General features: G+C 38.9%; 1 protein-coding gene and 2 long non-coding RNA genes across 3 annotated transcripts in view; 2 read left to right on the top strand and 1 right to left on the bottom strand.

The window, feature by feature from the left end:
* TBK1 (TANK binding kinase 1) overlaps positions 1 to 10,117 on the top strand; it is a 48,882-nt gene extending 38,765 nt beyond the window's left edge. Inside the window, exons 12-21 of the mRNA XM_082738299.1 lie at positions 1,967 to 2,068; positions 2,927 to 3,005; positions 3,651 to 3,772; positions 3,874 to 3,950; positions 4,659 to 4,698; positions 5,209 to 5,310; positions 5,424 to 5,520; positions 6,157 to 6,263; positions 6,488 to 6,559; positions 9,327 to 10,117. Of these exons, the coding sequence (XP_082594425.1) occupies positions 1,967 to 2,068; positions 2,927 to 3,005; positions 3,651 to 3,772; positions 3,874 to 3,950; positions 4,659 to 4,698; positions 5,209 to 5,310; positions 5,424 to 5,520; positions 6,157 to 6,263; positions 6,488 to 6,559; positions 9,327 to 9,378 (850 nt within the window). The 3' untranslated portion in view covers positions 9,379 to 10,117. The remainder of the gene's footprint in view (positions 1 to 1,966; positions 2,069 to 2,926; positions 3,006 to 3,650; positions 3,773 to 3,873; positions 3,951 to 4,658; positions 4,699 to 5,208; positions 5,311 to 5,423; positions 5,521 to 6,156; positions 6,264 to 6,487; positions 6,560 to 9,326) is intronic.
* Positions 6,745 to 9,316, bottom strand: LOC309868453. The gene is made up of 2 exons (XR_014313700.1): positions 7,558 to 9,316; positions 6,745 to 7,347 (listed from the first exon to the last, which is right to left on the bottom strand). It is a non-coding gene; the product is annotated as an uncharacterized lncRNA (long non-coding RNA).
* Positions 10,118 to 14,966: 4,849 nt separating the features above from the next.
* Positions 14,967 to 21,647, top strand: part of LOC309868452 — a 46,332-nt gene continuing 39,651 nt past the window's right edge. The window contains exon 1 of the long non-coding RNA XR_014313699.1: positions 14,967 to 15,267. This is a non-coding gene — a long non-coding RNA (uncharacterized lncRNA). The remainder of the gene's footprint in view (positions 15,268 to 21,647) is intronic.

Below are 21,647 nucleotides of genomic sequence, written 5' to 3'. Positions count from 1 at the left end.
CCACACCCTGTTTCCCCCATAACCTCCTATCCCCAGGCAACCACAAATATGCTTTCTATTTATATAGATTTGCCTATTCTAGACTGTTCATGTAAGTGAAATTATACAGTGAAATACACACTTCACTTTGACAAGCAATAAGAAACTTTTTCTTTTTTGCCAATTCACTTAATATACTTATTCTAGGTCAGAATATTGATCATCTAGTTAAGTATTCTCTTCACTGAAAGTAATCCTAAGTAATGTTCTGTGGATGAGTATGACTTGACCTTTTTTACCTTTCATGATTTGTAGATGCTGTCTTTCACCTGCTAGAACCAGAGAACAAATAGTCTCCCTTGAACGTCGTGCCTCCAGTTTCTATACATCATTTGAGGCTTTTGAATTTTATATACACATACTACTGGCCTCATGTTCCCTGGGCTCATAATGCCGCTTGGCTTTCATGCTTGTGACAGTTTATGTATATCTGCCTCACACCTATTCATCCTTTCTTGCAAAAACATGTATGAAGTGTTTCATCATTCTCATTCTGCTGGTGCTTTAAGAAGAAAGAAGAATGACACTTTTTTTGCCTGTCACCTCTGTGTTAAATCCATAAATTGATGGGGTTTTTTAGGTGTTCACATACCCAGCTTGTAAGCCTATGCTTTTTTCTTTCTGTTAAAAAGCCTCTTCATTTTTACTAAATGATTTCTAGAAAACTCTTTTAAGTGTTGATTCTGTTTACTTTTGTAAGTAAATTTACTTAATTTTGTACTGTAAATTTACTTTTCTTTACTTTTGTATTGTTACCTATTCTCTCACGTTCATGCAGTTGTTATCTACCACAGTCACTGCTCCATAAAGCTTGGATTTCTTTTACCTCGTAACTTGTAGTTTAGTAAGCCATGAGAAAATAGTTTTTTGCTTTGTTTTTTGGTTTTGGGGTTTTTTAAAATTTTTTTTAATAGTTTTTAAGATAGATCACTGTTGGTAAATTTTTTCCGTTAATGAATATTTTAGACTCCATGAGCTCCATAAGTTCTCTTTGGGTTTTGGGGGGTTTTTTTTTTAAAGATCTTATTTATTTATTTGACTGAGGGAGACACAACAAGAGAGGGAACACAAGCAGGGGGGGAATGGGAGAGGGGAAAGCAGACTTTGTGCTGGGTAAGGAGCCCAATGTGGGGCTCAATCCCAGGACCTGGGATCATGACCAGAGCCGAAGGCAGATGCTTAATGACTGAGCCACCCAGGCACCCCTCTCTTCTTTGTTTTTACTTTGTTTTTATAACCTTTGAAAATATAAATGTCATCCTTAGCAAAAACAGGTTTGGTTTGTTGACCTTAAATGTAAACCAAAAGCCCTCCAGTTTTATCATTTACTATGTCATTCTGCTTCTTGAGAGATCGTAATAGTAATTAAAATTAATTCTGGTGGTATAAGGCATAATGCTGTTTAGCTTATTCATGTGATTATAGATTTTTAAATTCCTTAATATAATTTTAATGCCTTAGATTTCCAAACTCTTAATAAGTAGTAATTAATAGTTTGTGTCCTGGAAAAGCATAGGGGTCACAGTGATGCTTTCAGTAATAAAAAGTGAATTGGCAAGACTCAGCCCAAGGCAGTGGGTAGATGAACTGGCTTTCATAATATAACAAGATTGTTAATAAATTTGTCTGAACAATAGTAACAGTAGTGCAATTAGTGATAGGAGAAAACAAATAATTCTTAAAAAAAAAAAAAAAAAAACAGGGGCACCTGGGTGGCTCAGTCGTTAAGCATCTGCCTTTGTCTCAGGTCATGATCCCAGGGTCTTATGATCAAGTCCCTGCTCAGCTGGAAGCCTGCTTCTCCCTTTCCCATTCCCCCTGTTCGTGTTCCTTCTCTTGCTGTCTGTCTCTCTGGCAAATAAATTGAATGTTTTTAGAAAAAAAATCATTCATTAGATGAACTAATGAGAATATTATTATTTTTTAGAGAATTAGTTAAAGATGATTATAATGAAACTGTTCACAAAAAGACAGAAGTTGTAATCACATTGGATTTCTGCATCAGAAACATTGAAAAAACTGTGAAAGTGTGAGTAGATGACCTCCATACTAATACTGGTTAAAATGTTAAATATTGTCCCATTTCTCTTTCATTTATTTAATTATCCTTGGCATCATACAGTATGCTCTGCAAATATTTTTATTAAGATACAACCTTAGCTCTCTGCTCAGTGGGGAGCCTGCTTCCCTCTCTCTCTCTCTCTGCCTGCCTCTCCATCTACTTGTGATTTCTCTCTGTCAAGTAAATAAATAAAATCTTTAAAAAAAAAAGATACAACCTTAGATTAAGTTAATTCCTTGCAAAGACAAAATTGAGTCTTCTCGGTAAGAAAAGAACATTGGTGACATTTTCTCCTACCCTTTGCAAAGGAAAAGGTAATCTGACATAGAAATGTCTCATTTTTTAACCTTGCAAAAGCAGCCACTCTGAATAGGAAAATACAAAAACTGCAGTTAACAAAGGAAGTGGTAAGGGGTGTTCTAGAACTGTGTTTTGTTAGGATTTACAGAATTTGGGGGTTACTTTTAGTTTACTAGTACTTATTAATTTACCTTATCCTTGAGACTGTTTTTTGAAACAGAATATTTTAAGATTTTCCTGGGCTGTATTATTTATATTGCAGAGGAAATATAATAAATGAAATCAGTGTGTACTATTGACCGCCATTCTGCAGTCTAGTATTTTGACTGTTTTCTTGGCATAAGACTGTTGGAAATTCCTTCTTTACAGAGACATCAACTTTTTCTGGAATCTTTGCTTGTAGGCTTTGCATTTAATATTTTATTCTCAAATAGTTGTCATAAAAACTCAGATACAATTTATAAAACATCTTTTAAAATATATGTATTCATTATGCTAATTTTTCCATAATTGTTGTTTATACAGTTATGAAAAGTTGATGAAGATCAACCTAGAAGCAGCAGAATTAGGTGAAATTTCAGACATACACACCAAATTGTTGAGAGTAAGTATTTACAAAATTATGACAGTCATTGGTTTGCTATGCTAATGGTTAACTATGCTAATGGTTCTATTTGACTTTTGCAACAACTCTATGAGATACAGAGTATTAACCATATTTTACAGGTAAAGAACCAAGCTTAATTGAGTGATGGAAAGTATTTTCCATGTTTTTTTAAGAAAGGATATTTAGAGTAAGAAATGCTTTATAAGATGTATTAATACTAGTTAATCTCTTATTTTATTATCATGTGATACTCTGTAGAAAATCAAACCAAGAAACTGTCCTTGCATTTAAAAATATAAATAGGGGCACCTGGGTGGCTCAGTGGGTTAAGCAGCTGCCTTCGGCTCAGGTTGTGATCCCAGGGTCCTGGGATTGAGCCCCTCATCGGGCTCTCTGCTCAGCAGGGAGCCTGCTTCCTCCTCTCTCTCTGCCTGCCTCTCTGCCTGCTTGTCATCTCTCTCTCTCTCTCTGTCAAATAAATAAATAATCTTATGAATAAATAAATAAATAAAAATAATTTTTTTTGCTTTTAATTGCCATAATCTACAAAAAAAAAAATATGATTCAGACTGTAGACTCCATTGGCAGTGTATCATTTCTGTATTTTGCTAATCTGGATCTGAACCCACTGGTTTTATTTAGCTTTCCAGTTCTCAGGGAACAATAGAAACCAGTCTTCAGGATATCGAAAGCAAATTATCTCCAGGTGGATTGCTGGCAGATACATGGGCCCATCAAGAAGGCACTCATCCAAAAGATAGACAGTAGGTTATATAATTTTATGGGTAGTGTCTGCTCTTATTATTAAATGTCCTTTTTCACATTGACTCAATTAATTTATTTGGATTTTTTTTTCCTTATATAGTGTAGAAAAGCTACAAGTCCTGCTAAATTGCATCACAGAGATTTACTATCAGTTCAAAAAAGACAAAGCAGAACGTAGTAAGTAAAATTTTTATTAATCTAATGAATCAGCTCTACTAGTTGTAATTCAGGTGAATTAATTTGGTATATTTATAAGGGTGGATCCTTATTTCAGAGACTTGATTCTGTTGGGAATGAGGTTGAATATACTAAAAATTATTCTTAAAACCCATGTTTTTTGAGTATTTTTAATTAAGGGTTCTGAACTCTAAAATCTCTAGAGAACAGTCATGTAACAAAAGGGAACGAGATTGGAGGAGGAGGAGAAGAGAGGAGATACCCATATGAAGGGGAGAGTCACTACTCAGATTCATGAAATTCATTGCACCAAAATCTTCCTATCCTTAAGAGAGCTGGAAATACAGATTTTGTTAGAATATCCTGTGGATACCTGGCTGGCTCAGTCAGTGGAGCAAGCAACTCTTTATCTCGGGGTCATGGGTTTGAACCCCACATTGGTTGTAGAGATCACTTAAATAAATAAATAAATCTTTAAAAGAAAGAAATATTTGATTTTTTTTAATGTTGGCAGTTAATTTTTTTTTATGTTAACACTGTAGAGATCAATTAAAAATGTTTGTAAGCTATATATCTAACCCATGGGTTGTAAATTTGTGTCATCTACTCTAAACTCTTAGCTTTTTCGAAGTCATACTCTCAAAAGAAAAAGAAGTGTGCATGATTTTGGGTTTCTATATTTGCAGAAGTGATATTTCTTATTTTTAGGATTAGCTTACAATGAAGAACAGATCCACAAATTCGATAAGTAAGTGTCCTTATCATGTTTAATAATTATTTCTGGTTATGTAATTAATGCAGTTCCTCTTAAAAGTTGAAATTAATTCAGATAAAAAGTACATTTTTAATCTTGGCTTTACAGAATTGTTACTTTGTGTGCACATATTTGAGGCCCACTTTGTCTGGTTGAGAGGTTAAGGAAAAGGGAGAATGATGTAGAAGGGAATCTTCTACATCATGTGCTTTGATTGCAGAAGGATAGAGAATAGAGAACATAGGCAAGGACAGAATTAACCACTTTCTTAACCTTAACTTCATTAAATAAATATTTTCTGACCATTCTCCATCATGAACCTTCTCTTTCACGTCTTGCTGCTATAATGCCTATCTTAGAAACCTTTGGCATTCTACTATCCATATTCTAAAGCCAGAATAGTCATTATTAAGAAACATAAATTTTATGTATTTAAAAAGTTTTTAATATTGGCAGTAGAAACCATCACATTGGTTTAAGCATGTGATTATTTCTAAATTATAGGCAAAAACTGTATTACCATGCAACAAAAGCTATGACCCACTTTACAGACGAATGTGTTAAAAAATATGAAGCATTTTTGGATAAGTCAGAAGAATGGATGAGGTAAGGAACTTTAGTGGCTGACTGTGCAAAGTACAATTCAGTGTACATTGTATATTGTAAGTAAGATAGTATTTCATTAGACTGCTTACTAATTGATTCTTTTTGGTTTTTAGAAAGATGCTTCATCTTAGGAAACAGTTATTATCCCTAACTAATCAGTGTTTTGATATTGAAGAAGAAGTATCAAAGTATCAAGACTATACAAATGAGGTATAACTATCAAAAGTGTCCAGAAAAAAAATCTTTTTCCTATTAGGAAAAAATACATTTCTTCTCAGCTTATATTTGAAATGATTGAAAAGAGAGAAATACGATTTAATACACCTTATATTCAGTTCTGTTTGCCCATTTGTAATATGTGTTTTGAACCAAATTTTCAGAACTTAGGTATTTTACACTTAAAAGCATCTGATAAAATAAAAAATTTAAAAATTATTTTTAAAAGCATCTGATAGACCATTCTTTTTAATCATCTATGAAAATAACCTTTTTTAAAGTGGTGGTTTAAGTACTGTATCATTCACAGATTTGATATTAAAATTTAAAGCTATAAGGGCTTACTAAATTGTGTAACATTTGGGGCACCTGGGTGGCTCCAGTTAGTTAATAACCATCTACCTTCAGCTCCGGTCCTGATCCCATGGTCTTGGGATCTCAGCAGGGAGCCTACTTCTCCCTCTCCCTTTGTCTCTGGGCTTGCCATTCCCCCTGCTTGTGCTCTCTCTCTGTCAGATAAATAAATCAAATCTTTAAAAAAACAAAAGCAAAAAAATGTGTAACCTTTAATGTAAGATCTGTAGTTTATACTTTGTTCAGTGATTGATGTAGGTATTTTTGATGTTTCAGTTACAAGAAACTTTGCCCCAGAAAATGTTTGCAGCCTCCAGTGGAATCAAACATACCATGACCCCAATTTATCCATGTTCTAATACATTAGTGGAAATGACTCTTGGGTAAGAGATTTATTATTTGGTAACTATGGTGTTTTCATTCATTTTTATTTCAGTTTGCAATCTTGCTCTTTTATTTTGAAATTTTTGGTATTTGTTGTGAATAAATTTGTTAATGGTATTTAATGGCTTAGTCCAATCTAGAGTACTAAAACATATTAATAGAATTCTAAAACATTTGCATACTTTCTTGAGCAGAGACATTGATACTTGTTTTGTTTGTATAGTATGAAGAAATTAAAGGAAGAAATGGAAGGGGTGGTTAAAGAACTTGCTGAAAATAATCATATCTTAGAAAGGTAAGTAATGCAAATATTAACTCTGCCCTGTGATTTTATATGCAGTAGAATACATATAGATCTATATTTGTACCTGTCTGTCTTCCTGTATCATTAGGTTAAAGTAGTGGGGAAAGGATATAAAGTCAGAACCCTTTTGTTTTGTGATTTCCATGGTGCCTTTTAATGTGTTTGGGGTTGCTTGGATAAAGACAAGTCAACTGTGATTGATTCCATTATATAGTAGCACTGGTTAATAGAATTATTTGCTAATTTGAATCCATTTGTGAAACTGAAAATCTTTTGCACATTATTTTTCATACATCTTCTCATTAGAATTGTAATTTATTGGGGTTCCTGGGTGGCTCAGTGGGTTAAGCATACCACCCGATTTGGGCTCAGGTCATGATCTCAGGTTCAGGAGATTGAGCCCTGCCTTGGACTCTGTGCTTGGCAGGGAATATGCTTGAAGATTTCTCTCCCCCTGCTGGTCCCTATGCTTGTTCACTCTTTAAATAAACAAATTTAGAATCATTATTTTTAAAATATTTATTTGAGAGAGTACACATGCACCAAGTGAGTGGCGGGCAAAATGAGAGGGAGAGAGAGAATCTCAAGCAGATGCCCTGGTGAGCTCAGAGCCTGAGGCGGGGCTTGATCCCCCAAACCTGAGATCATGACCTGAGCCAAAATCAAGAGACCGAGGCTTAATCGACTAAGCCACTCAGGCACCCCAAATGTTACCTTTTTTTTTTTTTTAATGTGACCCATTTTTAATGTATGCTGATTTAGTTGGTTAAAACTGATACCTTGGGGGCGCCTGGGTGGCTCAGTGGGTTAAGCAGCTGCCTTCGGCTCAGGTCATGATCTCAGGGTCCTGGGATCGAGCTCCGCATCGGGCTCTCTGCTCAGCAGGGAGCCTGCTTCCTCCTCTCTCTCTGCCTGCCTCTCTGCCTACTTGTGATCTCTGTCTGTCAAGTAAATAAATAAAATCTTTAAAAAAAAAAAAAAACTGATACCTTGTTTTAATTTGCATTTCTTTGGTTAATAGTGATATGAAAGCATCTTTTTATGTTTTATTCAGATTTGTGTGTGTGAATTGCCTTTTGGTTTTAAAATCTATTTTTCTGTTGGTTTATAGCAATTACATAGTAATTATCTAAACTTTTTATAGTACCCAACTTAGTTTTTTCACAACTTGAGCTAAATATCAGCAAGAAAAGACTATTAAGATATGCTTTCACAAACTTACATTGAATCTCTTCTGCCTTGTGACGTAAAATCCCACTTATTAAAACGTGTCCCATAAGTCACTTTCCCCTGTCTTATTTGCAAATTTATTTGACAATATATGTGTGATATAACATGGCATTGTCACAGCTTAAATGTCAAATGACCGCTTACGGATTTTTGCCAGAGCTAATAATGGACTCCAGGTCTTGACCACTGTCTCCATGTGGCTGTCTCATTAATCACTTCATTTCTTTTGTTTCTAAAATCACATCATATCACCCTTCCCAACTTAGTTTCCCCTCCAATTTCCTCAGTCTCTTTAGTGGAGCCACCTTTTTCCTGATCCCTTGAACATAGGTTATTTTAGATACTAACCCTTTTGCTGCCTTTCATCAAGTTTAGTGATCTTCCTTGAGAATGTTTCCATATTCCCCCTCTTGACCTCATCAAACCTCCTTCCTCTAGATTATCACCTAGGAGCTGTCGTGATAACCTACCACCTATCTTCCTAAGACTAGGCTTTTCCCATCTGTCATGGCTATTATAGCCAAAACAATCTTCCCAAACACTATCTACTGACATACTCCTTCAGCTCAGAAATTTCTAAACTCCTGTTACCTAAAAGGTCAAATCTAAATTCACACTTGAATTCAAAGAATAGAATACTCTGGCCCAGCTCATTCACTCAACTTTACTTCCTGCTGGCCCCTGAAATAACTCTAGAACAGCAAAGTTGCATTCCTTACTCTCCATTGAGATGTCACACTTACTCCCAACTTCTTACCTTTGGTTTTCTAAATCCCACCCCACCAAAAAAAATTTACCCAGTTTTTCCTAATACTTTGTAGATCACATCCCTCATCCTTTTCTCTTAAGAAGTCCTCCCATTGATTTGAGATTCCATATTAAAACCTAAACCATTTTCTGGATTAGATTCCTGGGTGGCTCGGTCGGTTAAGCACCTACCATTGAGGGATGCCTGGTTGGCTCATTGGGTTGAGCCTCTGCCTTCAGCTCAGATCATGATTTCAGGGTCCTGGGATTGAGCCCCGCATCAGGCTCTTTGCTCAGCAGGGAGCCTGCTTCCCCCACTTCTCTTTCTTCCTGCCTCTCTGCCTACTTGTGATCAAATAAATAAATAAAATCTTAAAAAAAAAAAAAAAGTATCTACCATTGACTCAGGTCATGATCTGGGATGGGTCTGAGATCAAGTCCTACATTGGCTCCCTGCTCAGTATGGAGCCTGCTTCTCCCTCTCCCTCTGCTCCTCCCCCTGTTTGTGTGCTTGCTCTCTCTCTCTCTCTCTCTCTCTCTCTGTCAAATAAATAAATAAATATCTTTATTATTTTTTAAAGTCCTTCCAAGCCACTGATTGGGTTTTTTTTTTTCACATATTTATAATAATACCACTGTGTTTCAGTAAGAAATAGAGCAAATCACAGTTGCTTAAACTCTTTAATAGCTTACTCATGTGAAAAGTCTCCTATATTCTTCTTTAAAGTGTTAGGGCCAAATAAAGGAATCATCTAATTTCCTTTTTTCTTTTGTGTTTTAGGTTTGGCTCTTTAACCATGGATGGCGGCCTTCGCAATGTTGACTGTCTTTAGCTTTCTGGGAAGTTTGAGAACAGCTTTAGTTTGCACAAGAAAATAATGCTGGGGCATTAAATGAATGCCTCTGTAAATGGTCTCTTATTTCTACAATTCAGTATTTGATGTGGTCATGTAAATATGTACAATATTGTAAATACGTAAAAAAAGATATAAATTTTTGGCTGCTGTTAAGATGTAATTTTACCTTTTAACATTTATAATTAAATGAGGATATTTGACCTCAGTGAGCTCTAGAAGAAAGCCATGACTGATATGTTGAAATACTGATCCTCTACTCTTCTGAGTAAGGCTGAGTTCTACATCTCTGACTGCCTACTGGAAACATTTTTTAAGTGGAACCAAACTTGTCATCCTTACAGATCAGAAATGACTGATAATTGACTTGCTTACAAGTGATAGTATGGAGAAGTGGCTTCTTTGGGTGAGGAGCCGAACTGAACCACTGTTTTACTAGGATCACAATTTTGGGGGAAGGGTAAAGTGACATTTCATTTTACAAGGTGCCCAGAACCCAGTTATCGTCACATGTGTTTAATTTCAGATAAATTATTGAGCAGAATTTTTAAAGTGATTTAATTATTAAAAACTGTTCATTTTATTTTGGCCATAAGTGTGTAACTGTCATAAGAATTTTAGGATTATTTCCACTGTTTGAAGCTGTACATTTTTTGTTTAATTTCTGCTTACTCCATCATGAAAAAATATCAATAAATTTCTCAATTTTAATGTAAAAGTTTGTATTTTTCTGTGTTATAGCAGTTTGAGAAACAAAAGTTGTCTTTTGAAAGAAATATCTGTGGTGGGACGCCTGGGTGGCTCAGTTGGTTAAGCGGCTGCCTTCGGCTCAGGTCATGATCCCAGCGTCCTGGGATCGAGTCCCATATCGGGCTCCTTGCTCCGCAGGGAGCCTGCTTCTCCCTCTGATTCTGCCTGCCACTCTGTCTGCCTGTGCTTGCTCTTGCTCTCTCTCTCTGACAAATAAATAAATAAAATCTTAAAAAAAAGAAAAAAAACCTTTAAAAAAAAAAAAAATATCTGTGGTGATGGTAAATCATTCTCAGACTACTGGATACAAGGACAGTTTTGTTTCTCTTCTAAATCTGATTCTAGTTTAGTGTAAGTCTACAATAAATTTATGCTATCCAAATCCAAAGGGAACATTCTCTTTGAAACATCTATCGAGAGTCGTATATTAAAGGATGGACTCAGCAAGAAGTTATTTCATCCAACAAAGTTGTGGTTCTGATTTCGGTCTTGGTTTCTGACTTACCAGATTATTGAAGTGTGATTATGCACAACCTGCATATCATAAAGATAGCATGTCCCAAAGAGTAAATAAATTTGAGTAACATGAACATTGGGAAACTGAAAATGGATTAGGTTTTGTTTTCTTTTTTTTTTTCCTAAAGATATTATTTATTTATTTATTTGACAGAGAGAGAGAGAGAGAAACCAGGAGAGAGGGAACACAAGCAGAGGGAGTGAGAGAGGGGGAAGCAGGCTTCCCGCTGAGCAAGGAGCCCAACACGGGGCTACATCCCAAGACCCTGGGATCATGACCTGAGCCAAAGGTAGACGTTAACAGCTGAGCCACCCAGCTGCCCCTGAAAATGGATTAGGTTTTAATTTGAAATCTCAAATCAATATATTATTGTAGTAGAGAATTTTTAAGTATCACCTATACATACTGTAGAAATACATGCATGGGGCACCTGGGTGACTCAGTCGGTTTAGCAACTGTCTTCAGCTCAGGTCACAGTCCTGGAGTCCAGGGACTGAGTCCCACATCAGGCTCCTGGCTCAGCAGGGAGTCTGCTGCTCCCTCTGACCCTCCCCTGTCTTGTGCTCTCTCTCTCTCTCTCTCTCCATCTCAAATAAATAATAAAATCTTAAAAAAAAAAAAAAAGAAAAGAAAGAAATATGTGGGTGAATGGTCCCTGTCAAGAATACCTGTTAAGAATACCTGTTTAGGGGCGCCTGGGTGGCTCAGAGGGTTAAGCCTCTGCCTTCGGCTCAGGTCATGATCTCGGGGTCCTGGGATCGAGCCCCGCATCAGGCTCTCTGCTCAGCGGTGAGCCTTCTTCCCCCCACTCTTTCTGCCTGCCTCTCTGCCTACTTGTGATCTCTGTCAAATAAATAAAATCTTTAAAAAAAAAAAAAAAAAAGAATACCTGTTTAGTCTGAGAGTTTCTGGAGTGAGGGGATGTTTGTTTAATCCCTCTTGATTGTAATTTTCCATTGGACTATCTAACGTGTATGTATTTGATTGTATAATTTAAATGTTCATGTCACTGAACATTAGGTAAAATTTTACTATTATTATGGGATCAGTTCACATATTTGCAGATTAGTTTTCAGCACCTCTAGAAAGATTACCAATAAATAAACCCATGCTGTGGGGATTGAATTTTTATGAGTTGTATTGACAAGAACAAATCCATTCCACGTGAATATCAGTTAAGATTTAATGTTTTAGGGGCACCAGAGTGGCTCAGTGGGTTAAAGCCTCTGCCTTCGGCTCAGGTCATGATCCCAGGGTCCTGGGATCAAGCCCCGCATCAGGCTCTCTGCTTGGCAAGAAGCATTGTTACCTTCCTCTCATTGCCTACCTCTCTGCCTACTTGTGGTCTCTGTCCGTCAAATAAATAAATAAAATCTTTAAAAAAAAAAAAAAGATTTAATGTTTTATTCCCCATAACAGCAACATGGAAACCAGGCATTCTTGCTTTTTTATTTATTTATTTGTTTATTTGACAGAAACACAAGCAGGGGGAATGACAGACAGAGAGAGAGAGGGAGAAGCAGGCCTCCTGCTCTCAATCCCAGGCCCCTGGAATCATGACCTGAGCCGAAGGCAGATGCTTAACGGACTGAGCCCTCCAAGCATCCCTAGTATTCTTGCTTTTAAATTTTACCTTCAAAAATACAATCCTCATTCAGAACATTTTAAGTTAATGAATACATGGTGATACATACTAGTGTGCTTACCTAATAATAACCCAATAGGCTATATCAGTTTAGTAGTAGCCTTTTTTTCAATATTGTGATATATTTTCAAAAGGTAGGGATTAATGATATAAAAATGGTATATAATTAGTGGATTTAACTCTTTACATAAGCTATAGTTCTAACAGCAGAAGAAATAAAAACTCAAGTGAACATAAAGCATATGGGAAAAAAACAATCTTTTTGAGTAAATAAAAAAGGAATTAGAGGTTACGGAAGAAAGGTGAAAAATAATCCCATAATATCTTATGAAGTTCCAGGTTCTATGGTTTTGGAAATGACCAAATACTATATGATTGCCTTACAGACCTCTACACTTTGTCAAGCAGGGTGACTTCTTAGATGTGAAAGATCTTCTCAAAATATTTACTCTAGAATATATTTATCCATAAATTATCCAGAAAGGAATTATAATAAACTTGGGTTTATCTTGCTTTCCAGTTATTTTTTTGAGCAGTAATTTCACTTTTATGGTGTTCTGTGCTAAAAATAAGAGGTAAGTTGTTGGGAATTAAGAAAGTCACTATTGGGGGTGCCTGGGTAGCTCAGGTTAAGCGTGTGCCTTCGGCTCAGGTGCTGAGCCCTGCCTTGGACTCAGGAGCCTGCTTCTTTCTCTCCCTCTGCCTACTGCTCTGCCTGCTTGTGCTCTCTATCTCTCTGTCAAATAAATAAATAAAATATTAAAAAACAAAAAACCAGGGCACCTGGGTAGCTCGGTGGGTTAAAGCCTCTGCCTGTGGCTCAGGTCATGATCCCAGGGTCCTAGGATTGAGCCCCACATCTGCTCAGTGGGGAGCCTGCCTCCCCCACTCTCTCTGCCTGACTCTCTGCCTACTTGTGATCTTTATCAAATAAAATCTTTTTAACAAATAAATAATATAAAAATTTTAAAAAACACTATCAGTAGGAATAAGCAATCTCAACTGATATATCAAAAATTTATTCTCCCTTCAGAATCACAGTCACAACCAGGGTAAGCCTACTATTTCTGATTTCACCCCACTCAGAAACGTCTGTTACGCATTGTGCTTTGTCTTTCAAAAGTGCTGTAGGAAATTTACTCCAATGTTTAAAACTCTGAAGTACTGGGGTGCCTGGGTGACTCACTGGGTTAAAGCCTCTGCCTTTGGCTCAGGTCATGATCCCAAGGTCCTGGGATCAAGCCCCAGAGCCCGACATTGCGCTCTCTGCTCGGCAGGGAACCTGCTTCCTACCCACCTCCTCTGCCTGCCTCTCTGCCTACTTACGATCTCTGTCAAATAAATAAAATCTTAAAAAAAAAAAAATACAAACTCAGAAGTGCTGAAAATACAAAGTGTTGAAAATATAAGGGAGTTATAACACTATTGTTTTAGCTGGATATATCACTCATGTCCCTTTTTTTTTAAGATTTTATTTATTTGAGAGAGAGCAAGAGAGAAAAAAGAAGGTATGAGCAGGTTGAGGGGCAGAGCGAGAAGCAGACTCCCTACTGATCAGGGAGCCTGACACGGGACTTGATCCGAGGGTCCTGGGATCATGACCTGAGCTGAGGGCAGACACTTAAGCAACTGAGCCACCCAGGTGCCCCCACATCCCATTTTTAAGAACACTAAAGTTGGGGCTACTGGCTATCTCAGAAGAGTATGCAACACTTGATCTTGGGGTCGAGTTTGAGCCCTATATTGGGGATAGAGATTACTAAAAATAAATAAATAAACGTAAAGACCTAAGTATCTTCAAAAGTCTTACACTGTTGTTTTATTTGGACTTCCTCCCCAATTGTCACTTACAGGAAGACTCAAAGTCCAAATCCTAAAGAATACCAAAAATGGAATAGAAAACAAAGACAGCGGTGTGGAAATAAAAACTGGTAATAATACAGTTTGTGTTTTTTAGCATACAAATCAGCATCAAAGATTTAGTGTGGTGTATAAACACACAACTCAGATACTACATCAGGATGTTGAGGGACTAAGCAAGCTATCCTAAGTTTCTTTTGGCAAAAAGCACAAGGACTAGTGGTTAAACATAGCTTCAGGTGGGATGATCAGAACCTCAGCCGCAGTTGTTTAGTAGAGAGCTAAACATTGGTGTCTGCTAAATAGTACACAATAATGTTAAAGGTCTAGAAAAATATTCAGCTAAGGGTCAAATTCCAAAACGGAATCTTAGCAAGAATCTTTGTTCTTTTACACATTTCTTGGCTTCTAAGAATCAAAATTTTTTTCAAAGATAAATTCTTGACAGAGTTTAAAACACATATGATGTTTTCACTGGAAAAGTTTACAGTTTGTACAATATAAAACATTTTAAATTTGTACAAAACAACTGCACTCAAGGCTATGGCTTTGGGAGGCAGCTTGTTAATCACCAAGTCCTACAAATTGCATTGAAATTCTGCTGGATGCTGAATTTTAGTGGATACTGGTAACTTTGCTCCTCCATTGAAAGTAACTGTGTTTTTTTTGAAAGGGGGAGGGGCGGTCTAGCTTAAAAATTATCAAGTGTTATAATAGGTTAGAGTTTCTGAAGCTTAAAACGCTTTCTTTAGAAAGAACATCTATTAATACAGTTTCTAAGTTATGAGGGCTAAGGTCTAAAGGACAAACCAAAGGAATGACAGGGGAAGGGGATTTAGGGCTAACAGGTGGTCCCCAGACATATTGGCTGGAAGAGAGTTCACAGCTAAAGTGTCATATGTGGGTGTTACTGTGCTTTCCTCATCCATATTTTCTGTAGGGAGTCATTCTGGAACATTCATAGTTTTAGCTATGGCCATTAGAAGTGACTTCAACAGGACCTTCAGAAGAATAGCCCATCTCTTTTACTGGTTCCCCAAATCACTGACCTGCTCAAAGAATCGGAAATCCAAATTGGTGTGGAGCCAAGGTAGAGGTAAGTTATCTCAAGCTAATTCTTCATTTCAGATACTTTTTTTTTTCCTCCCTCAAGTATGGAGAAAAAATAAAGCTCGTAAGGCATTATTTAAAATGACTGAGGAGGGGCGCCTGGGTGGCTCAGTGGGTTAAAGCCTCTGCCTTCGGCTCCAGTCATGATCCCAGAGTCCTGGGCTCGAGCCCCGCATCAGGCTCCCTGCTCAGCGGGGAGCCTGCTTCCTTCTCCCTCTCTGCCTGCCTCTCCGCCTACTTGTGATCTCTATCTGTCAAATGAATAAATAAAATCTTAAAAAAATAATAAAATAAAATAAAATGACTGAGGAAAAACTGAGAAAATGAAAGCAATTTGAAGGTGAGATATTAAAAGCCATGAACATTTCTGTAATTCAAATTTTATGCTTCGTAGTCATTTAGGTTCAAAGTTTTCTAGAGAAAGATGGAGAATCTTTAGCTTTAAAAAAATAGCTTTTATTTTCAGTGAGCCTTAATTTGCTTATAGAATTAAAATACCTCAGAACACATGGAAAAGAACTAATGACAGTAAGTTTCTCCTCCTAGAAAACTAAAAAGGTCAATGGACCTTATATATCTTTGGTTGGGGTCAGTTTATGCAGCATATTTTAGTTGGGATTTTTGTTTTGTTTTGGGGGCGGTTCAGTCAGGTATTGATGTGGGATTTTTAAACACCTTAAATACACTACCACATAAAGCTGTGCATTTTCTACCTACTCCTGCCTGATGGGAGTGTAGAAGAGTCAGAGGAGTGGGGAATGGATGGAGTAAATGCAGGGCAGGTGTCTGGAGCGCCTCCTGCAGGAGGAGGTTGGGTATAGCACCTCGAGCAAGGTGAGCAAATTCTCTTTATAATCCCGCCTGAAGCGGGATTAAAATTATAGTCGTGTGTTTTTGACACCCATACAGGTATGCGTTTTATGTAAGTGCTTAATGTTTTCCCCTTGTCTGGTAGATTATCAAACATCATCTGATGATATGATAGATGATCCAAAACCAGATCCTCTCCTGCCCCCCTGCAAAGTAAGCTCTAGGGCCAGTGTGAGGCTTGAACTCACATCCCCTAAATCAAGAGTCACATGCTCTACCAACTGAGCCAGCCAGGTGCCCCCAGATCCTCTTTTATTTATGGGACTCCTGGGTGGCTCAATTGGTTGGACAACTGCCTTTGGCTCAGGTCATAATCCCAGAGTCTTAGAATGGAGTCCCGCAACAGGCTCCCAGCTCCATGGGGAGTCTTCTCCTCCCTCATGCTCTCTCTCACTGTCTCTCTCTCAAATAAATAAAATCTTTTTAAAAAAACATTCTAAAACAGAAATGACTGTGATCTATAAACACTAAGGAAGATATCTGATAAAGAAATCTACAAAATGTGAGGCCTAGTATAATTCAAGCATCTATTATTCCTTTAATATTTTATTTTATGCTTTTTTCACTGTCAAAATATGGGGAATCTAGGTTTCAAAGTTCCTCTGTTCATATATATCATCTTTCAGATACGGAATAGCATAATTCGGATGTCAAAAGCCCCAAGAGAATGTAGAAAAACCATCTTCTCTAATCCCTTTCATTTTATTTTTTAAATTTTCTTTATTGTAAGTGATCTCTACACCAAACATGAGACTCAAACTCAAAACCCTGAGATCAAAAATCACATGCTCGGGGCGCCTGGGTGGCGCAGTGGGTTAAGCCGCTGCCTTTAGCTCAGGTCATGATCTCAGGGTCCTGGGATCGAGGCCCGCATCGGGCTCTCTGCTCAGCAGGGAGCCTGCTTCCTCCTCTCTCTCTTTCTGCCTGCCTCTCTGCCTACTTGTGATCTCTCTCTGTCAAATAAATAAATAAAATCTTTAAAAAAAAAAAAAATCACATGCTCTTCTTTTTTTTTTTTTTTAAGATTTTATTTATTTATTTGACAGACATAGATCACAAGTAGGCAGAGAGGCAGGCAGAGAGAGAGAGAGGGAAGCAGGCTTCCTGCAGAGCAGGGAGCCCGATGCGGGGCTCAATCCCAGGACCCTGAGATCATGACCCGAGCCGAAGGCAGCAGCCCAAACCACTGAGCCACCCAGGCGCCCCATCACATGCTCTTCTGACCAAGCCAGTGGTTTCATTTTAAAGATGAGTAAATTGCCTCCAAACGGTTAAATAATGTAGCCTTCCAAAACAATTACATGGAAGGAAACAGAAGTTTATCCTACACTGTGATTGTTGATCCAGTGCCTTTGTTACGGCACCACAGTGCTAAGTGTGGTGCGTGCACATTGGAGAATGTGAACATATAAACCCTCACAGAATATTTCACACAGAGCCTTCATCAGTGGGGAATCTATCCCTAGAAAGTGTGGTGATTTATTCTTCCAAAGCAGAGCTTGCTAGCATTATTAGTTTGGAGATTAATAGCCTGTTTCCAGAAATCTTTTTACTCACAGTATGATAAAATAAAATCTTTTAATAAGATACTACCCCATTCTAAGGAGATTATTTAAATATTTGCCTCACAGGGGCTCCTGGCTGGCTCAGTCGGTTGAGGGTCTACGCTTGATTTTGGGCTCAGGTCATGATCTCAGTGTTCTCGGATAGAGCCCCATATCAGGCTCTGCACTCAGTGGGAAGTCTCCTTGAGGATTCTCTCCCTCTCTCTCAGCCCCTCCCCCTACTCATTGCTTGCAGGCTGGCTCTCTCTTTCTCATTTTTTTTTTTCAAAGATTCCATTTCTTTATTTGACAGAGAGAGAGATCACAAGTAGGCAGAGAGGCAGGCAGAGAGAGAGGAAGGGAAGCAGGCTCCCTGCTAAGCAGAGAGCCTGACGCAGGGCCCAATTCCAGGACCCCAGGACCATAACCTGAGCCGAAGGCAGAGGCCCCAACCCACTGAGCTGCCCAGGCGCCCCTCTTTCTCTTTAAAATAAATAAATATGTGCCTTACAGAATCCTATCCCCTCAAAAACAAAAACTCTCTCTCATCTTGTCTCCAATGTTTAACACAATATTTTGTATAGTCGGCAGTTAATAGCTATTTTTCTCACTGAACTGACTTACAAAGACAGCCATATGGGAACTGAATTGGATGAAATAAGAATGGATTGACTTTTAGAAATCAGCTGATCCCTTGCTCCAGCCTTTCATGTAGATCAAAGCATTGTGGCCACCTACAGAAGAAAGCTCAACATCAGGTCACCTCTTCAGGATTAAACTCTTTCTGTCACTCATCAATATCTTATGGTGTAAAGGTGCCTCAGAAATTTGTCAAGGGTTCCCTACATACCTCTATCCCAACCAACCCCACATGAAAACTTAAATGGTCTCAAGGCAGGACCTGTGGTTGATATTTTAATGCTAAGTAAGTACCTGTAACTTTAGCTCTTCTCTATTTCTTCTCTATTTCCCCACCTTAGAAAGTAGTAAGTTGTACCAAAGCATAAGCTAGGAAGACATATACAAAGACAGTCACAAATATGAATTCAGTACAAATTTTAAGCACCTCATTAATCTCTGGTCTTGAAGGGAAAGAATGGGGAGATGTGTATGAGAAAGTCCACATTCAGTGGCCTGGAGCCCTTTCTGATCAAGTCGAGAAGCCTAAGCAATGTGTGAAAACCACAGAGCTCAGAAGCCTGGGCATCCGAAGGGGAGGGCACAGAACTGTGGTGTCAGACTTTGCTTCTGCGGCTGAGAGCTCCATGGCTCTGAGCAAGCCGCTGGGATTTCTCATCTGTAAAGTGGAAGGATTGGACTTGATCTGAAAGATTCCTTCCAGCTTTGTAAATGCCATGACCCTGAGATACAGGAATATAGATAAAGCAGTTGCTGAAGAGAGCAGAAAAAGGAGAAGTTTTCTGGAAGTCAAACAGCATGTCCCCATGTCACTCATCCACAGAAACAGGACTGCATCAGGAATCGTCCATATATCTGAGAACTTACATGAAATCCTGTTTAAGGAGCTTACATATCAAATACATACAAGCTCTTTTTTGAAACAAACATGAGATCTAGACTCTCCATACGTAAAGATGAGCCTCAGCCTTTAGGCTCCTACATGTTGAAATTGGCCTTGTTTTGAGATGAGTCTCAGGGAAGGAAGGGTACCAGGGGGCTCTTTCATACCAAAGATCTCCTCTGGTCCTCCCTCTCACCTTTTTGCCCCAGGTTGTAGCAGGCAGCTCAGTGAAATTTGGTGGCTGAATGAAAATCTCTTGCTTCCTATGGGGAGGCAGATGTGAGCACATCTGGAATACCCAGAAAACCACCAGCCTCCCATGGCGAAGAAGACAAAGGGGAGAGCTGCTCACCAGACAGCTCCCCATTTGTGCCCAGTGTTCCCTAACGTCCTCATGGGCAGCCCTAGAGGAGGAGCCCTAATGAGGACACCACTCCCGGCTTGCAGGTGAAGAATAGAGAGTAGGCTGGGATCTCCAGGTAGCATTTACCTTCTGCCATCAGTGAGGGAACAGGCGGGCTGACGGACAAGATGACATCACAAAATCTATAAGGCCTATCCTGTACTCGGTGATCTACGAGACTCAAACTCTCTCTGATTCTAAGCGAGGGGAGCAAGCTCAGGACCCGTCTGACACTACTATCACTCTCAAAGGCTGCTCGTCTTCCCTCGGCCTGCCACACCCCCTGCTCACGCGTGCACACGCTCTCTCTCTCGCTCTCTCTCTCTCTGACAAATAAAATCTAAAAGAAAGAAAAATATACTGGACAAGGAGACAGAAGACAGGAAAGGGTGTTTCACTGACGGTACCAAAGTCTGATTAGAATTCTCAGACTCAAGAGATAAATAATAAACCCAGCTCTGAAGGGCCTGAGATCATCAGAGTCCAGATGGAGTACAAAATTGATGCCGTCAGAGACAGAGAGGACTTGAGCAGGTTAAGGCTCCAGGGTCTTAGATATGCGTGTTATTACTGAGGCAGGGGGCCCAGGAGACGCAGCCAGGGTCTTGGGCAAATTTCAAAGACCTCCAAATTGTCCTTGTTCATTCACCCTCAGCCTCGTGTAGACAGACCTGTAGACCATACAATAAGGGATTCCTCACACCAGAGCGATCGTGGGATGTCTCCCCAAAGAAATGGTAGGTCGTACAGAACTGGAGCAGGAGAAGGTTGGTGATTAGGGCAAATGGAGATGAAGCAACGTTCTGATAGGCACAAAGCAGGGCTATGTGTAGAGGGATCAGCGCTGGGTCTGGAATGTGAAGTGGTCCCAGGCTCCTATGTCCCTGGAAACCACAAAGTGAAGGTGACTGTGGAATATCATGGCAGGAACATCCTTATCTCAAGTTGTGCACCTGGACTGGAAGTTAAAGTTACCTTGTTGTGTCAAAGTGACTTAGACCTTCTAGGCAGAATTGTGATGTTTCATTCTTACCGGTCTTATTTCTTTTTTTTTTTTTTAAAGATTTTATTTATTTATCAGGGGGGGTGGAGAGCGAGCACAGGCAGACAGAATGGCAGGCAGAGGCAGAGGGAGAAGCAGGCTCCCTGCTGAGCAAGGAGCCCGATGTGGGACTCGATCCCAGGACGCTGGGATCATGACCTGAGCCGAAGGCAGCTGCTTAACCAACTGAGCCACCCAGGCGTCCCTTACCGGTCTTATTTCTTATCAGCAAAATTTCCCACGCTGCCTAGCTTGAGGGATTTTTCTGGGGGCATTATGACACGTTATTAATGGCAGTGTGGGAGAAACATTAGCAATTATCTGTTTATCTTCCCAGACTAATGAATCATAGGAGAGAGTTTAACTTTCCCAGTCCAAGCGACTTTGTACTATCTCGTTAGAAATTCTTCCTCTATTTTTCAGTAGTCTCCCAATACAATTTTACATATAATGGAACATTTCAGATAACCTGTCACTTCCACTTTCCACACTTCCCCCAACCCCAGAGCCACTCCCGTTCCCATTTGGATATGTTGCTCAACTCTGGTTGACCCTTTATCACGGGAATTCCCTTGCCGTAGTTCAGGAGTCCTATTTATTGTTTATTTTGTTCACTCCTTCCCTATAGTGGACAACATCTAGTAGCTTTCTGTAACAAGGGCTCATGAAAGGCATTTCATGTTTCATCTTCAGAAATTCCCCAAGGAAGGGCTGTGAAATTGGTCTTTTTAAGATTATTTATTTGGGGGTGCCCGGGTGGCTCATTGAGTTAAGCGTCTCCCTTCAGATCATGTCATGATCCCAAGGTTTTGGGATCGAGTCCCACATCAAGCTCCCTGCTTAGCGAGGGGTCTGCTTGTCCCTCTGCCTGCTGCCCCTGTTCTCTCTCTTTCTCTCTCTCACAAATAGATAAAATCTTTTAAAATAATAGTAGTATTATTTATTTGGGGCGCCTGTGTGGCGCAGTCAGATTTTGGCCAGGATT

This window comes from Mustela nivalis (genome assembly GCF_964662115.1).
Source record: "Mustela nivalis genome assembly, chromosome: 7".
In the NCBI taxonomy this organism is placed as follows: Eukaryota; Metazoa; Chordata; class Mammalia; order Carnivora; family Mustelidae; genus Mustela; species Mustela nivalis.
Note: the sequence above shows the minus strand (reverse complement) of the source record. Positions and strands in the feature narration are given on the sequence as shown.